Here is a 17,848-nt window from a genome sequence, read left to right on the forward strand (position 1 = left end):
GGGGGGAGGAAATTGGGTGTGACTGTGATGGCTCCTGCAGTTGAATAGCCTGCTGACGCCCACCATCTCGGCTCGTACTTGAGCCAAAGCCGACTCCTCGGGGGGCGGGGGAGGAAACGCAAGGGGAAATAAATAAAATAATCATCATTAATTTCAATGCCCATTGCCCATCTGCAAAATTTACACTTTGATCTCGAATTTAGAATCATACCTAAATTTAACACTTGGTTCTTGGTCCTTGGGAAAGTGATCAATGACCTTCTCTAGTACCATTTCACCTGCCCTGAGCAGCCTGGGTTGAAAAGGGCCATCATTTTTTTGTCTGAGGTGACGTTTCCCTGTCAGGACACAGTAACACATAACACCCGCAGGATAAATGGGAAATGCCACTGTCAAAGCTTCTCCTATCGTCTGCTCTGTTGCCGTGGTGCAGTGAACTGTTTAAACCATGACAATTCTTATATTCAGAATAAACATACGAGTGTGACACGATGTCCTGAATGTGCTGTGATTGGTTATGGGATCTGGTCCTGAGTGTGCTGTGATTGGTTACAGGATCCGGTCCAGAGTGTGCTGTGATTGATTATGGGATCCTGTCCTGAGTGTGCTGTGATTGATTATGGGATCAGGTCCTGAGTGTGTTGTGATTGATTATGGGATCCTGTCCTGAGTGTGTTGTGATTGATTATGGGATCCGGTCCTGAGTGTGTTGTGATTGATTATGGGATCCTGTCCTGAGTGTGTTGTGATTGATTACGGGATCAGGTCCTGAGTGTGTTGTGATTGATTATGGGATCCGGTCCTGAGTGTGCTGTGATTGATTACGGGATCAGGTCCTGAGTGTGTTGTGATTGATTATGGGATCAGGTCCTGAGTGTGTTGTGATTGATTATGGGATCTTGTCCTGAGTGTGTTGTGATTGATTAAGGGATCCTGTCCTGAGTGTGTTGTGATTGATTATGGGATCTTGTCCTGAGTGTGCTGTGATTGGTTAAGGGATCTTGTCCTGAGTGTGCTGTGATTGGTTACGGGATCTGGTCCTGCTCAGATTGATAGGAAAAAGGCTCCTCACAGATGCAATAAATTTGAAGGCGTTTTGGTCAATCACATCACAGTTCCTAATGGCCACGACTCCACAATACAACATTACAACCGAGACTACACTTCAAAAGCATTTCATTGGTTGTGAAGTGCGTTGGGACATCCTGAGGCCATGGAGGGTGCTGTAGAAATGCAAGTTCTTTCTTCTTAGTACAACGGTGTAATTTGGCAGTGATTGGCACTAAACCGGCAATTTTGTTCAGATTTGCAACAAGAGTGGCTGCGCTGCTGGGAAATGGAATATCGCACCGGCTCAGAATGGGGGTGATCCTCTGAGGTTGGCATTGAGACACATTGTTGGACCAGGGACGAGAGACTTCTGCACTGTATCTAACCCGTGCTGTACCTGCCCTGGGAGTGTTTGATGGGACAGTGTAGAGGGAGCTTTACTCTGTATCTAACCCGTGCTGTACCTGCCCTGGGAGTGTTTGATGGGACAATGTAGAGGGAGCTTTTACTCTGTATCTAACCCGTGCTGTACCTGCCCTGGGAGTGTTTGATGGGACAATGTAGAGGGAGCTTTACTCTGTATCTAACCCGTGCTGTACCCCCACCTTGATGAAAAAAGTGAACAGAGTTCCAACACTGGCGAACACAAAACATTTATTTGCCCACCAAATATTTTTTTAAGAACATTTCAAAATACTCCGACTCACCTTCTCCTTTAGCAGCCCGTTCGGGCCAATAACCTGCTGAAATATGTGCTTTCCCACATGGGCATCCACAGCAGAGAGCGGGTCATCCAGTATGAAGATGTCAGCTCCACTATAAGCAGCCCTCGCCAGGCTGACTCGCTGCTTCTGACCACCGCTTAGATTGATACCCTGGAAAACAACACCATTAAACCAACTAGCGGCCAATTCCTTTATACTTCCAGTGCTACTCCTCAGCGTGTATCCCCTTGTTGATGATCCATCGGCCAGTGGAAGTACTCTTTCACCGTTTACCCGTTCAAATCCTATGAACGCTTCCATTAAAGAAAGAACTCGCATTTATAGAGCGCCTTTCACGACATCGCACAAGCACTTCAAGGCCTTACAAAATGGCGCCGGCCGCATCGTTTGGGGGTAACGGGGCATGAAGGTCACAGACCCTATTTTGAGGCAGTTACCACCCCGTTAACCCCAACAACAACTTGCATTTATTTAGCGCCTTTAATCTAGTAAAACATCCCAAGGCGTGATTATCGAACAAAATCTGAGACCGTGTCACATAAGGAAATATTTGGACAGGCGACCAAAAGCTTGGTCAAAGAGGCAGGTTTTAAGGAGCGTCTTAAAGGAGGAGAGAGAGAGGTAGAGAGGCGGAGAGGCGGAGAGGTTTAGGGAGGGAATTCCAGAGCTTGGGGTCTAGGCAGCTGAAGGCACGGTCGCCAATGGAGGAGCGATTAAAATTAAAATTAAAATGAGGGCGGTGAAAATCGACCACAGTGTCTGAACGCTTTGAGATGTTTTGAGGTAATAAGGCACTGCAGTATCTTGTCCCTCCTGTTCAGGGCCAACAGGTGTAAAATCCAGCACAGGTTCTTTTTTCAGCTAACCACTGGACCAGCTGTGATTTTTATAATACTTAACAAGTATCTGAAGTCTGTATCAAATAAACAGTAGCAGAGACTAGAGGAGGAATTTAGTGTGGTTTATATAACGAGAGAAAGAAGAGAAAGACTTGTATTTATACAGCGCCTTTCACGACCTCAGGACGTCCCAAAGTGCTTTACAGCCAATTAAGTACTTTGGACGTGTAGTCACTGTTGTAATGTAGGAAACGTGGCAGCCAATTTGCGCACAGCAAGATCCCATAAACAGCAATGAGATAATGACCAGGTCATCTGTTTTAGTGGTGGGATAAATATTGTCCAGGCACCTGCGTTTCTTCAAAAAATGACATGGGATCTTTTACATCCACCTGAGAGGGCAGACGGGGCTTGGGTTTAATGTCTCATCCGAAAGACGACACCTTTCCAAGTCTCTATCAGTAAAAGGGGAAAGAAAATTGGATCGCACCACTTAAAAAATGTTGTCGGCCACCGAGCCTTGTTCAAACAAACGTGTGTGTTCAGTCACATCGTTCACCTGACGAAGGACGAAGCCTCCGAAAGCTTGTGAATTTAAAATAAAATTGCTGGACTATAACTTGGTGTTGTAAAATTGTTTACAACAGTCTTCCTCGAGTACCTTTTCTCCAATCTCTGTTTGGTCCCCAGCTGGCAGTAGGTCCAGGTCTGGTAGAAGGGCACAGCTCTCCAGGACTTTCTGGTATCGAGATTCTTCCAGTTTCAAACCAAACAAGATGTTGTCCTGCAGGGTATCATTTTGGATCCATGCTTGCTGAGGTACGTAGGCAATTGAACCCTAAAAGCACACAAGGAACATGAGAATACAGCGGGTTAGAAAGGAACGTTTCACATCTTCCAGCTATCAGTTGGCTCCGTAAACAAAGAGGAGTTAAGTCACCTCGTTTTTATCCGCCTCGTCGCCTTACAACTAGCTCATGTTCCCTCCTCCCTGCTGAATCAGGAATCAACCCCTACACTTTTCGAATTCTTCAACTAAGTTGCCATTCACAGCACTAGCCCTACCATGTTGACATTCAACAATCGCCAGACAGGAGGGTTCCCTCCCAGTCGGGGAACACTTCAGCAGTCAAGGACATTCAGCCACCGATCTTCGGGTAAGCGTACTCCAAGGCGGCCTTCGAGACACATGACAACGCAAAATCGTCGAGCAGAAATTGATAGCCAAGTTCCGCACCCATGAGGACGGCCTCAACCGGGATCTTGGGTTCATGTCACGCTACACGTAACCCCACCAGCGAACAAATGTTATCTGTTTTTAATATAACGGGTCATTTGCTGTCTTTCTCTTCCTTCCGGATGTTTCTATGTTTCTGCCTCTCTCTCTCTGTTTTTTTTTTGGTTGTTTGTATATTCGGTGGCCTTGTGGGTAACACCTCTCTGTCTGCACACTGTGATTGCCTTGGCAACGGGCAGTTGGAAAGACTATCTGTAATCACCAGGTATTGTTCTGTGATTTATAAATGCGAAGGGTTCGAGGATTTCATTTCCACAACATTCACCTGAGGAAGGAGGAAGCCTCCGAAAGCTTGTGAATTTCAAATAAAATTGTTGGACTATAACTTGGTGTTGTAAAATTGTTTACAATCGACATTCAGTATGTATGTGGCAGGATAGACAATTTAGTCTACAGTTATGTTGGGTGTGGCTCAGTGGGCAGTGCTCTTGCCGCTAAGTCAGTAGGTTGTGGGTTCACATCTCACTCTAGCACATAATCTAGGCTGACATTCCAGTACTGTACTGTCGGAGGTGCTACCTTTAGGATGAGACTTTAAACCGGGGCCCTGTCTGCCCTCTCAGGTGGATGTAAAAGATCCCACAGCCACTATTTTGAAGAAGAGCAGGGGAGTTCTCCCCGGTGTCTTGGCCAATGTTTATCCCCCAACCAACATCACTAAAAAAACAGATGATCTGCTCAACTCTTGATTTGAACCCACAACCTACTGACTCAGAGGTGAGCGTGCTTCCCAATGAGCCATGGATGGCAGAGGAGGTAAGCCAGAGGGAGGCACAAGCAGGAGATGGAGAGGTCACCTCTAGAAACAAGAGCTACAATGAGTTTATCTTGATGTTTTTCAGAACATTGAGCATGATCTGAAACCAGACTCCTTCCGTAAATCAATTACTCAAGAAGTTCGACACCATCCAAGACAAAGCAGCCCGCTCGATCGGCTGCCCATCCACCATCTTAAACACCCACTCCCTCCACCACTGGCGCACCGTGGCTGCAGTGTGTACCATCTACAGGAAGCCCTGCAGCAACTCACCAAGGCTTCTTCAACAGCACCTCCTAAACCCACGACCTCTACCACCTAGAAGGACAAGGGCAGCAGGCACATGGGAACACCACCACCTCCAAGTCACACACCATCCTGACTTGGAAATATATCGGCCGTTCCTTCACCGTCGCTGGGTCAAAATCCTGGAACTCCCTCCCTAACAGCACTGTGGGAGAACCTTCACCACACGGACTGCAGCGGTTCAAGAAGGTGGCTCACCACCACCTTCTCAAGGGGCAACCAGGGATGGGCAATAAATGCCGGCCTTGCCAGCGACACCCACATCCCCATGATGAATTTTTAAAAAGGCACAAGCTTGGGGGTGAATTCCCTCCGACCTTCTCCCGTTCTGCACTGGAATTTCAGGACGTGCGGCAGATCCCCTGTTTACGAGCGTAAACTGAGTTTCCACTGCACTTCCGCCTGAGTTCCACCCCAAGAGCCACCCAAAGACGTAACGGAAATACAAAAACTGGAGACAGTTGAAGAGGCGTGAATTCCTTGGCTGAGATGTTTCGGTACCTTTATGTTTATGAATCCTTTGATATTCTCCATCTCTCCCAGTAGTGCTGACATCAGGGAGGACTTTCCACATCCCACTGGCCCCACCACCGCCACCAGGCTGCCCGGCTTGATATCCAGCGTAACGCTACGGGAAAAAAACACAAGTTAACATCAAAACAGCAGTAAAGTGCTCCCCACACAGCTTCAGGAGTAAAAGGTGGTTAAACAGACCAGGAAATGCTTTGGTTAGGTGTCAGCCATGGCTCAGTTGGCAGCACTCTCGCCTCTGAGTGAGAAGGTTGTGGGTTCGTAGTTCCACTCCAGAGACTTGAGCAGATAATCTACCCTCACACTCCCAGTGCAGTACCAAGGAAGAGCTGCACTGTTGGAGGTGCCATCTTACGGATGAGACCTTCAACCGAGGCCCTGTTTGTGCTCTGAGATGAATGTAGAAGATCCCATGGCACTATTTCGCAGAAGAGCAGGGGAGTTCTTCCTGGTGCCCTGGGCCAATATTTATCCCATAACCAACATTCTAATAGGACTAGATGCAGGGAGGATGTTCCCAATGGGAAGTCCAGAACCAGGGGTCACAGTCTCAGGATACGGGGTATGCCATTTAGAACCGAGATGAGGAGAAATTTCTTCACTCAGAGGGTGGTGAACCTGTGGAATTCTCTACCACAGAAGGCAGTGGAGGCCAAGTCATTAGATGTATTCAAGAAGGAGATAGATTTTTTTTTAATGCTAAAGGGATATGGGGAAAAAGCGGGAACAGGGTACTGAGTTAGACGATCAGCCATGATCATTTTGAATGACGGAGCAGGCCCGAAGGGCCGAATGGCCTACTCTTGCTCCTATTTTCTATGTTTCTATGTAACATCACTAAAAACAGATGACCTGGTCATTATCTCAGTGCTGATTTGTGGGATTTTGCTGTGCGCAAATTGGCTGCCGCGTTTCCTACATTACAACAGTGACTACACTTCAGAAAGTACTTCATTGGCTGTAAAGCGCTCTGGGATGTCCTGAGGTCGTGAAAGATGCTATAGGAATGGGAGTTCGTTCTTTTTTTGGTTGATCCATGCCCTAGTCGTTAGCTACAGTTAGCTGCAGGGTCCCGGGGCAAGCTCGGGGATGGGGGGCGGAAATCAGTGACCTTCCGACTGGGATGTTTGAACGCAGGGTCCACGAGCGAGGAGCTCGCATTGGATGTCTAGGTTGACCCGCTGTGAAATGGGCACCTGGGCACGGTCGCAGAGAGCAGCCCCTGAAACAAATCCCAGTGTCACCTCCCCAACTTGTCCTTCCACTTCCGTGCTTCCTTGTGAAGATTTAACCTCAGGCTGTTGCAAAGATGGGATAATGACATAATCCACAGAAATACCCAGTCTTAACAGTCTCTCTTCAAGGCTGCAGTGAAATAAATACCACTTCTACATAAATGTAACTCACTCCTTAATGGTCGGCTCTTCGTTCTTGTCCCATGAAAAGGAAGCATCTGAGAAGCTGACTGCAGACTCTGGTAACAAGACAAGATGAAAAGTTATTCCTTTTGGAGCCAACAGATGTCAATTTATTCACACTGCCTCCCTGTAGACAATTTGTGGGATATATAACCAACTGATTCGTCCCCATTTCTTTGTCCAAGGTTGCTCTTTGGACAGCTCAGTGGCCGTACTTGTGCAATATACAGGTCAAGGTTAGGGCAGTGCCCTTGTTTCATCCCCTGTCCAAACACAGAAAGCCCCCTGCAGCCACCGACTGACGCAGCGACCAGGACCCCTGACCTCAATCGGCCGCTCAAAGAAGAATTCTGACATCATCGGGGCTGCAGCAAGAACTCGGCACTTCTGACATCGTCATTAGAGGCGTAGACAACAATCTGTCGCCTAAAGTCATTGCAACAGGTGGATATTCCGACCCTGATCCTCATTCTCATCTCTGTTTTCAAATCCCTCCGTGGCCTCGCCCCCTCCCTATCTCTGTAACCTCCTCCAGCCCAACAACCCTCCGAGATCTCTGCGCTCCTCCAATTCTGGCCTCTTGCGCATCCCCGATTTTAATCACTCCTCCATTGGCGGCCGTGCCTTCAGCTGCCTGGGCCCTAAGTTCTGGAATTCCCTCCCTAAACCTCTCCGCCTCTCTCTCCTCCTTTAAAACCTACCTCTTTGACCAAGCTTTTGGTCACCTGTTCCAATAGCTCCTTATGTGGCTTGGTGTCAAATTTTGTTTGATAATCGCTCCTGTGAAACGCCTTGGGACGTTTTATTACATTAAAAGCGCTATATAAATGCAAGTTGTTGTTGACTGCAGCCTCCATAAATCAGCAATAACTAGGCCGCTCTTAAGTATCTCTCAGCCAACGTACCATAGCTGGGATCCTGACGGATTGCTGAGGTGTCCAAGGCTTCACCTCCTAGGAACTTCTCCAGTCGTTTGCGGGAAACAGCGGCCTACAGATGAATGAAATAATAACTGGAGTAATCGATGACGTGTGTGGGATTAAAGGAGTATTAATGTCTCCTCCCAAAGCTTTACAGGCATCTCTCATAGACAAGTGGACTCGTCTTAGCTCAATGGGTCCAAGATGTCATCTGTGGCTCAGTGGGTAGCACTCTCCCCTAATGAGTCAGAAGGTTGTGGGTTTAAGTCCCACTCCAGAGACTTGCAGCACATAATCTAGGACGGCACTCCCATTGCAGTACTGCTGCGGGAGTACTGCAGTGTCAGAGGTGCTGTCTCTCAGATGAGATGTTAAACTGAGGCCCTATCTGCCCTCTCGCATGGATGCAAAAGACCCCAGGGTGCTATTTCAACAGGAGAGGGAGTAGTACTGGTCTATGGGAAAAAGAATTAATTTAAACTGAAGTTACTGATCAGGGACAAGGGAAAACAGCTCATTAACATTCACCTCATGGGGCGTTGTATTGGGTAATGGAGAAATGTGTGGATTGTCATGTAGAAGGGGTAATAAAAGTTCTGTAAAGTGAGCTCAGAGCTATAACATGTTTGAATCTTCCCATCAATCTCACAAGGCTTTTGTCGTAAGTACCGCTGTTAAGTGTATGGTTAATTTCTGTATGCTTAATAAATCTGTGACATTCAACGTTGCAAACATTTATTTGAGGAGTAAATTATAAGTAAGCGTACAAGCCTTTACCCCCTCCTCTAAGAATGGAATGGTGAGCAGAGCAGGAATAAAGACGGACGCAGTGATCTTGCAAACGCTGTGGTTTTTCTTCAATTTTATTCAGACATCAATTCCACTCACGGCCAGTAGGAGTCACTGCAGCCAAGAATTGCCTCCTCTGAACATAAGAACATAAGAAATAGGAGCAGGAGTAGGCCATTCGGCCCCTCGAGCCTGCTCCGCCATTCAGTAAGATCATGGCTGATCAGATCCTAACCTCAAATCTAAATTCATGTCCAATTTCCTGCCCGTAACCCCTAATTCCCTTTACTTCTAGGAAACTGTCTATTTCTGTTTTAAATTTATTTAATGATGTAGCTTCCACAGCTTCCTGGGGCAGCAAATTCCACAGACCTACTACCCTCTGAGTGAAGAAGTTTCTCCTCATCTCAGTTTTGAAAGAGCAGCCCTTATTCTAAGATTATGCCCCCTAGTTCTAGTTTCACCCATCCTTGGGAACATCCTTACCGCATCCACCCGATCAAGCCCCTTCACAATCTTATATGTTTCAATAAGATCGCCTCTCATTCTTCTGAACTCCAATGAGTAGAGTCCCAATCTACTCAACCTCTCCTCATATGTCCACCCCCTCATCCCTGGGATTAACCGAGTGAACCTTCTTTGTACTGCCTCGAGAGCAAGTATGTCTTTTCTTAACTGTATGCAGTTTTCCAGGTGCGGTCTCACCAATACCTTATATAACTGAAGATTCAATCATGGCTGAGGAGAGTGCTGCACAAACCTTTACTTTGTTTAGTTATTTATTTTTTTCTTGTCGCAGATCTGACCGGTGATGCAATGACATTATCGGGTACTCTTTGTTTCACTGCACACTCTTCCCTTTACTTACCGGGTAAACTGCCATGCAGGATGGACTGGGACCTGAGTTCAGATCCAGCTCAGACTAATGGAAGGGAGGTCTCTATCACTGCTGGGCAGAATAACGAGGGGCCGATTGGCCTACTCCTGCTCCAATTTCTTATGTTCTTATGTTCTTATCATGGGCGTGGGGCCAGAGCACTAAAATGGAACTAATCTGGAAACCTCAATTAGCGATTGATAGATTTTTGTTAGGTGAGGGATATGGATCAAAGGCAGGTAAATGAGGTTAAGATACAGATCAGCCATGATCTAATTGAATGGCAGAACAGACTCGGGGGGCTGAATGGCCTCCTCCTGTTAATAATGTTCCTAGAGGTTGACGGGAGTATACACAGCTTGAATTGGCACACTCCTTCAGTCAGGTACAATAGGAATCGCTCTTTATGAGGCTGGGGTTTTGACATATTATTGAGCCCTTTGTAGAGGGAGCTTTAACAGACCTGGGAGCACTTGATACTCACACCGAATGCAAAGTGTGTGCAACTCCATTCCTCACCATTGGCACATTTATGCGCCTGTGCAAGGCGGTGTAACACTGTTTCTCTTCCCCGTTTGGGACACTCTCTGTCGAAAAGATCGCTCCTCCAGATCTTACCTGCACCATTGCTGAGATAAGCATGGGTAGCATCGCCAGGGGGAATCTCATAATGTTGAACAGCGAGATGGACGTAAAGGCCTTCTGAGCATCCAGAACATTGTTCTGGTCCACAGCAACGTAGGCAGCAAAACTGGCTAGAGACACCTACACGAACACAAGGGGAAAGCACACTGAACTGAAAGGATTATAACATGGCAAACCCCCCGCCCCCATTGATCAAAAGTAGGAGGGCTTTTTAAAAATTCATTTTCGGGATGTGGGCGTCACTGGCAAGGTCAGCGTTTATTGCTTATCCCTAGTTGCCCCTTGAGAAGGTGGTGGTGGGCCTTCTTTGTGAACTGCTGCTGGCGACTTGGTACAACTGAGTGGTTTGCTAAGCCACTTTCAGAGGGTCAGTTAGGAGTCAACCACGTTGGTGTGGGACTGGAGTCACATATAGGCCCAGACCGGGTAAGGACGGCAGGTTTCCTTCCCTAAAGGACATTAATGAACCAGTTGGGTTTTTACAACAATCCGACAGTTTCACGGTCACTTTTACTGAGACCAGATTTTTATTTCCAGATTTATTTATTTTTTTAAACTGAATTGGTGGGATTTGAACTCACATGCTCTGGATTATTCATCCAGGTCACTAGCAGAGCTGGGAGTCAGGATTTTTGCTGATTCCCATCAATAGGGTGTTGGAAACTAAAGCCAGAAGCCTACAGGTAATGAGATGTCTTTCTTAAAGTTGTCTGATCAAAGTTATTTCAGGATCTCAAGGTCTTGGAGAGAGTGCAGATGAGATTTACGAGAATGGGCCCAGGGATGAGGGGCTTCAGTTATGTGGAGAGACTGGAGAAGCTGGGATAGTTCTCCTTAGAGCAGAGAAGGTTAAAGGGAGATTTAATAGAGGTGTTCAAAATTAGAAGAGGTTTTGATAGAGTAAATAAGGAGAAACTGTTTCCAGTGGCAGGAGGGTCGGTAACCAGAGGACACAGATTTAAGGTAATTGACAGGCCACTGGATTACTGGCTCGCTACACTAGCGTTCCCTTAACTCATAACACACAACTTGACTGACTATCAATGGGAGTGCAAGAGGACGGTAAACATGCACCTCCTACCCTTAGACCACATCAGCTTTCTGCTTTTGTATTCCAAGCTTGCATTGGAAAAACAATTCGAGATAGAGGCTGCAATAGTGGCCCGTGTGGGAAATGGAAACGTGCCACTGGTGCAGTGGTGAGTAAGTTTCTCGGGTGGGAGTTACGGTATGTTGTTAAAGCGGATTAAATAAAATCATAAGGAAGCACGGAAAAGTCAAGTCCACTCCTTGCACAGAACAGTTGTAATCTTCAAATGAAGGTCTGAAAAGTTTCTCCATCTTCCCCCAAAAGTAATCAAACAACAACCACCCACCCTGACACTGGCACTATTCAGTTATGGGGAGAGACTGGAGAAACTGGGGTTGTTCTCCTTGGAGTAGAGAAGGTTAAGGGGAGATTTAATAGAGGTATTCAAAATTATAAGAGGTTTTGAAAGAGTAAACGAGGAGAATTTTTTTACGCAGCGAGTTGTTATGATCTGGAATGTACTGCCTGAAAGGGCGGTGGAAGCAATTCAATAGTAACTTTCACAAGGGAATTGGAAAATACTTGAAAAGGAAAAATGTGCAAGGTTATGGGGAAAGAACAGAGGAGTGGGATTAATTGGACTGCTCTTTCAAAGAGCCAGCACAGGGGCGATGGACCAATGGCCTCTTTCTGTGCTGTATGATTCTATGATTCTAGCCTGGCTGGTTAATTTCCTTGGTCCCAGCAACAGATGAACCATCTTGTTCCATGGGTATCTCTCTATATCCTTAGAAGCTCTATATCCATTGTCCGTCACCAAGAATCACCTTCTTCCTCCTCCATAACATCATCATGGCCTTGACAGCCTCTTGGCTCTCCATCTCCCAACACGTTTACAACAGAGTTTTCATCTTCATTTCAATCCCTCTTTGGCCCCACGATACCTCTGCAGTCTTCTCATACGTTCTGTTGGCCAGGGGCTGCGGTAACCTGAGGCGTCGGCTGCTGATACACACAGGCAGGAACGACTTTTGAACTAAAGTAACCTGGGTTCAGTCACTGACCCGTGCTGCCTGGAACCGGTTTGAATTAACTAAGTTTTGTGAAAGACAAAGGAAATGTGATAAGACACAAGTCCTTATTTAGAAAAGGAGTAATGAGGTAATGCTACCTAAGTCCTTGGGACAGAGCCAATGAGGAGAAGACACAGGCAAAAACCAAAGGGAGAGAGACAGCAAAGCTTGAAGAGATAAGATTCGGAATAAGAATGAAGGATCTGGGGCATGGAGCTAGAGCGAAGACTCCGGAGACCAACCATCGCAGAAGTGGAAGACCCTACGTCAGGGACGTAGAGACGACGTCGAGAGAGAGAGAGAACGGAACGCCTGGCCAGCATCAGCTCTCCTTTTCAGGTATTATCCTTTATATTCTATGACCACTCAGGGAGTGTCAGAGAAACCTAGTGGGTTCTTAGTTTGGGTATAAAACTATAACCTGGTGTAAACTGCATGCCTATATCTAACCAGACGTATAAGCTATATGTATATGATCTAACGGCATGAATAAAGCGAATTAAGAGTTAAGAGAGAATTGACTCTTCTCATCTTTGTACTAAGCCAGTAACCGTAACCGGTGACCTCCGGTCAACAGTTCTCATCATTTTCCAATCCTCCTTGGCTACAGGCGTGGTGCCGGAGGATTGGAGGACTGCTAACGTTGTACCGTTGTTTAAAAAGGAAGAAAGGGATAGACCGAGTAATTACAGGCCAGTCAGCCTAACCTCGTGGTGGGAAATTATTGGAAACAATTCTGAGGGACAGTATTAATGGTCATTTAAAAAGGCACGGATTAATCAAGGATAGTCAGCATGGATTTGTTAAGGGAAGGTCATGTCTGACTAACTTGATTGAATTTTTTGAGGCAGTGACAAGGAGGGTCGACGAGGGTAGTGCATTTGATGTAGTGTACATGGATTTTAGCAAGGCTTTTGACAAGGTTCCACATGGCAGACTGGTCAGAAAAGTAAAAGCCCATGGGATCCAAGGGAAAGTGGCAGTTGGGTCCAAAATTGGCTCAGTGGCAGGAAGCAAAGGGTAATGGTTGACGGGTGTTTTTGTGACTGGAAGGCTGTTTCCAGTGGGGTTCCGCAGGCCTCAGTACTAGTTCCCTTGCTTTTTGTGGAATATATCAATGATTTGGACTTAGATCTAGGGGGCATGATTAGGAAGTTTGCAGATGATACAAAAATTGGCCATGTGGTTAATAGTGATGAGGAAAGCTGTAGACTGCAGGAAGATATCAATGGACTGGTCAGGTGGGCAGAAAGGTGGCAAATGGAATTCAATCCAGAGAAGTGTGAGGTAATACATTTGGGGAGGGCAAACAAGACAAGGGAATACACAATAAATGAGAGGGTACTGAGAGGTGTAGGGCAAAAGAGGGACCTTGGAGTGCATGTCCACAGATCCCTGAAGGTAGCAGGACAGGTAGATAAGATGGTTAAGAAGGCATTCGGGATACTTGCATTTATTAGCCGAGGTATAGAATATAAGAGCAGGGAGGTTATGCTTGAACTGTATAAAACACTAGTTAGGCCACAGTTTGAGTACTGCACACAGTTCTGGTCACCACATTACAGGAAAAATGTGACTGCACTAGAGGAGGTACAGAGGAGATTTACGAGGACTGGAGAATTTTAGCTATGAGGAAAGATTGGATAGACTGGGGTTGTTTTCTATGGAACAGAGGAGGCCGAGGAAAGATTTAATTGAGGTGCATAAAATTATGAGGGGCCTAGATAGGGTGGATAGGGAGGACTTATTTCCCTTAGCGGAGGGGTCAATAACCAGGGGGCATAGGTTTAAAGTAATTGGTAGAAAGATTAGAGGGGAGCTGAGGAAAATTCTTTTCACCCAGGGGGTGGTGGGGGTCTGGAACTCACTGCCTGAAAGGGTGGGTAGAGGCAGAAATCCTCAATGCATTTAAAAGGTGCTTGGATATGCACTTGAAGTGCAGTAACCTACAAGGCTATGGACCAAGAGCTGAAAATGGGATTAGGCTGGATAGCTCTTTTTCGGTCAGCACAGACACGATGGGCCAAATGGCCTCCTTCTGTGCCGTAAATTTCTATGATTCCAGCAATCTCCACTCTTGTGACTCTGGTCTAATGTGTGCCCTCTGCATCCAGTCCACCATTGATGGAAAGGCCTTCAGCCATCCCTCTCCCTCTACATTGGAATTCTATTCATGAACTCCTTCCAACTTGCTACCTCCCTTGACTCCTTAAAAGCCCCCTCAAAAACTTAGCTCTTCAACCACACCTTCCATCACCTCCCACTTCCGGCTCAGCGTCCTTGGGACATTTCACTGAGTAAAAGCCATTTTATGAAAGCAAATAGTCATCGATCCATGTCCTCGCCCCTCCCTATCTCTGTAACCTCCTCCAGCTCTACAACCGTCCGAGATCTCTAGCTCCTCCAATTCTGGCCTCTTGTGCATTCCCGATTTTCATCGCTCCACCTTCAGCCGTCTCGGTGCTAAGCTCTGGAATTCTCTCCCTAAACCTGTCCACCTCTCTCTCCTCCTTTGAGGCATTCCTTACCAAGCTTTTGGTCACTGTCCTAATATCTCCTTATGTGGCTTGGTGTCAAATTTTGTCTGATAATCGTTCCTGTGAAGCGCTTTGGGATGTTTTACTACGTTAAAGGCGCTATATAAATGCAAGTTGTTGTTGTTGATGACAAACCTCGGTTTGATGAACACAAAGATTCCTAAAAAGAACTCTAATACAACAATGATCACGACACTTACCAAGAATGGCGTACAGGTGTATAAGAAAATAGCCAAAGCCTGCAGGTATGCAGCTTTCTTCATCACTTTTAACTCATTCTCTCTTATTCCAAACACCTGGTGTTCAAATGATGGCTCCCAGGCATAAAACTTCATAACCTTCAAAAAAAAAATAACAGCTCTTAGCACCAGGAAGAGCTTGTCCCTTTTTTGACCCCACCTTCTCACCATATCTCTCAATCGCCTGGTTGCCTGGTCGCCTTTATTGCTCTTCCCTGGTAGTTTGTTCCATGATTCACTTCCTTTTTCCTCCTAAATCTCAGGTTGCCTCGTTAACTCAGTGCAGTACTTGGAGAGTGCTGCATTGTCAGAGGTGCCGCCTTCCGGATCAGACATTGAAGCAAGGTCCTGGCTGCCTGTACAGGCGGACACGAAAGATTCTATAACCCTATTCAAAGAAGGACAGGGAGTTCTCCTGGTCAACAGACTCCCTCCCTCAGACAGCACCACCAAAACCAGTTTGACTGACCATTCATCTCCGCTATTTGTTATACTCTGGTATATTGTTTGTGGAAATATCTGCCTCATTTGCCAACATAAAAAACAGTCACTGCACTTCAAGAAATAATTCATCATGTGAAGCACTTTAAAATATTTCGCGTTGAAAAGCACTAGATAAATGCAATGGATTATCAAGTGTAATAATCTTAAATATATAGCCTCTGTCTATAGCTGTGGCTCAGTGGGTAGCATTCTTGCCTGAAAGTCATGGGTTCAAGCCCCACTCCAGAGCACATAATCCAGGTTGTCTTTTGCATTTTGGGACATTTTACTACGTTAAAGGCAATTTATATTGCAAGTTGTTGTTGTTGTTGGATGCAGTGTTAAACCGAGGCCCCGTCTGCCCCTCTCAGGTGGGCGTAAAAGATCCCACGGCCACTATTTCGAAGAAGAGCAGGGGAGTTCTCCCCGGTGTCCAGGCCAATATTTATCCCTCGACCAACATCACTAAAACAGATTATCTGGTAGTTATCACATTGCTGTTTGTGGGATCTTGCTGTGCGCAAACTGGATGCTGCGTTTCCTACATTACAACAGTGACCACACTTCAAAAATGTTTGTGAAAGCCGCGGTATAAATGCATCTGTAATAAACTCCAATTAGCTCGCCTCAAAGGCTCTTTTTCAAAGACAAGCCCTAACTTAGAATATTGATACCTAAACGTTTATGACAAAACATCACGTAGACTAAAAGGTTGTGTACGTTTACTGTCAAATGCTGAATTTCACCGAAATCACTGCGAGACACATACATCAGGCAGTCAGGGTTCAGTCAGTCAGATATCCTTAGCACCCAGACCATAAATGCCCCAGAAGCTCACGCTCTCACTCCCTTCACCACCCCTCCCCGACAACCCCCAAACTTGCCCACCCGTCGTTACCCATATATGGAAATTACCTTTATTCCACTCAGAATTTCAGTCATTAATTTCATCCTTTGGTCCTTGTGTTTCATGTTCTTCATCTGTTGAAATAAAAGATCAAGTTAACATTTTTTTGCAATTAATAATTATTTTCAAAGCCACGCCCGGGTTATGTTTTACAATGACCGGCAGGAGTGACAAAGGGATATATCTCTGCTCCCGTTTTCTCTGAGACACAATGTCACGGATACTTACATAGAATTACATGGAATCTAGAGCACAGAAACAGGCCATTCAGCCCAAATGGTCTATGCCAGTGCTTATGCTCCAGACGAGCCTCCTCACTCCCTATTTCATCTCACCCTATCAGCATGTCCTTCTATTTCTTTCTCCCTCATGTGTTTATCTAATTTCCCCTTAAATGTATCTATACTTTTCGCCTCAACTACTCCTTGTGGTAGCGAGTTCCACATTCTAACCACTCTCTTGGTAAAGAAGTTTCTTCTGAATTCCCGATTGGATTTATTAGTGACTCTCTTATATTTATGCCCCTTAGTTTTGGACTCCCCCACAAGTAGAAACATCTTCTCTACATCTACCCTATCAAACACCTTCATCATTTTAAACACCTCTATTGGGTTGCCTCTCAGCCTTCTCTTTTCTAGAGAAAAGTGCCCCAGCTTGCTCAGCCTTTCCTGGCCACACTAACTCCTTCCTTTGTGAGCCCAGACTGTGGTCAGTAGCGGGCGATTTCGACCAGAAAGCTGCACCACAGGCAAACCTCCAGTCATCGCCAGATGTGCAACTTTCCAGGAGGGGGAAACCGGAGAGCAATTACAAGCGGGAACACTGACAGATCCTCCCCTTCCTTATCCCAGGGGTGTTGTGACTGAGACCAACTAAGTCAGTACAGACTGAGGATCAAACCTAACAGCTACCTTCTTGGCATGGCTCAGTTCAAAACTGGGCACTGCAGTTACCCACTGAGATTTTAGCATAACGTTATGTGACAGAAAGAAAGCAAGAAAGAAAGACAGACAGACAGACTTACATTTATACAGCGCCTTTCATGATCTCAAGACATCCCAAAGCGCTTGACAGCCAATGGACTTTTAAAGTGTAGTCACTGTTGTGATGTAGGAAACACGGCAGCCAATTTGTGCACAGCAAGATCCCACAAACAGCAATGTGATAATGACCAGATCATCTATTTTTAGTGATGTTGATTGAGGGATAAATATTGGCCCAGGACACCCGGGAGAACTCCCCTGCTCTTCTTCAAATAGTGCAATGGGATATTTTACGTCCACCTGAGAGGGTGGCAGAGGGGGCCTCGGTTTAACATCTCATCCGAAAGACGGCACCTCCGACAGTGCAGCACTCCCTCAGTATTCAGTACAAAAAGAAGCATTTTGCTGTCTCACTCGCACTGCTGGTAATTATTGATTAATA

General features: G+C 46.0%; 1 protein-coding gene across 1 annotated transcript in view; it reads right to left on the reverse strand.

Annotated features, from left to right (window-relative positions):
* abcc2 (ATP-binding cassette, sub-family C (CFTR/MRP), member 2) overlaps positions 1-17,848 on the reverse strand; it is a 74,654-nt gene that overhangs the window by 27,949 nt on the left and 28,857 nt on the right. Inside the window, exons 11-18 of the mRNA XM_068002004.1 lie at positions 16,432-16,497; positions 14,995-15,132; positions 10,128-10,274; positions 7,829-7,913; positions 6,913-6,979; positions 5,476-5,602; positions 3,276-3,452; positions 1,758-1,925 (exon numbers count right to left, since the gene is read on the reverse strand). Of these exons, the coding sequence (XP_067858105.1) occupies positions 1,758-1,925; positions 3,276-3,452; positions 5,476-5,602; positions 6,913-6,979; positions 7,829-7,913; positions 10,128-10,274; positions 14,995-15,132; positions 16,432-16,497 (975 nt within the window). The remainder of the gene's footprint in view (positions 1-1,757; positions 1,926-3,275; positions 3,453-5,475; positions 5,603-6,912; positions 6,980-7,828; positions 7,914-10,127; positions 10,275-14,994; positions 15,133-16,431; positions 16,498-17,848) is intronic.

This window comes from Heptranchias perlo, chromosome 21 (assembly GCF_035084215.1).
Source record: "Heptranchias perlo isolate sHepPer1 chromosome 21, sHepPer1.hap1, whole genome shotgun sequence".
In the NCBI taxonomy this organism is placed as follows: domain Eukaryota; kingdom Metazoa; phylum Chordata; class Chondrichthyes; order Hexanchiformes; family Hexanchidae; genus Heptranchias; species Heptranchias perlo.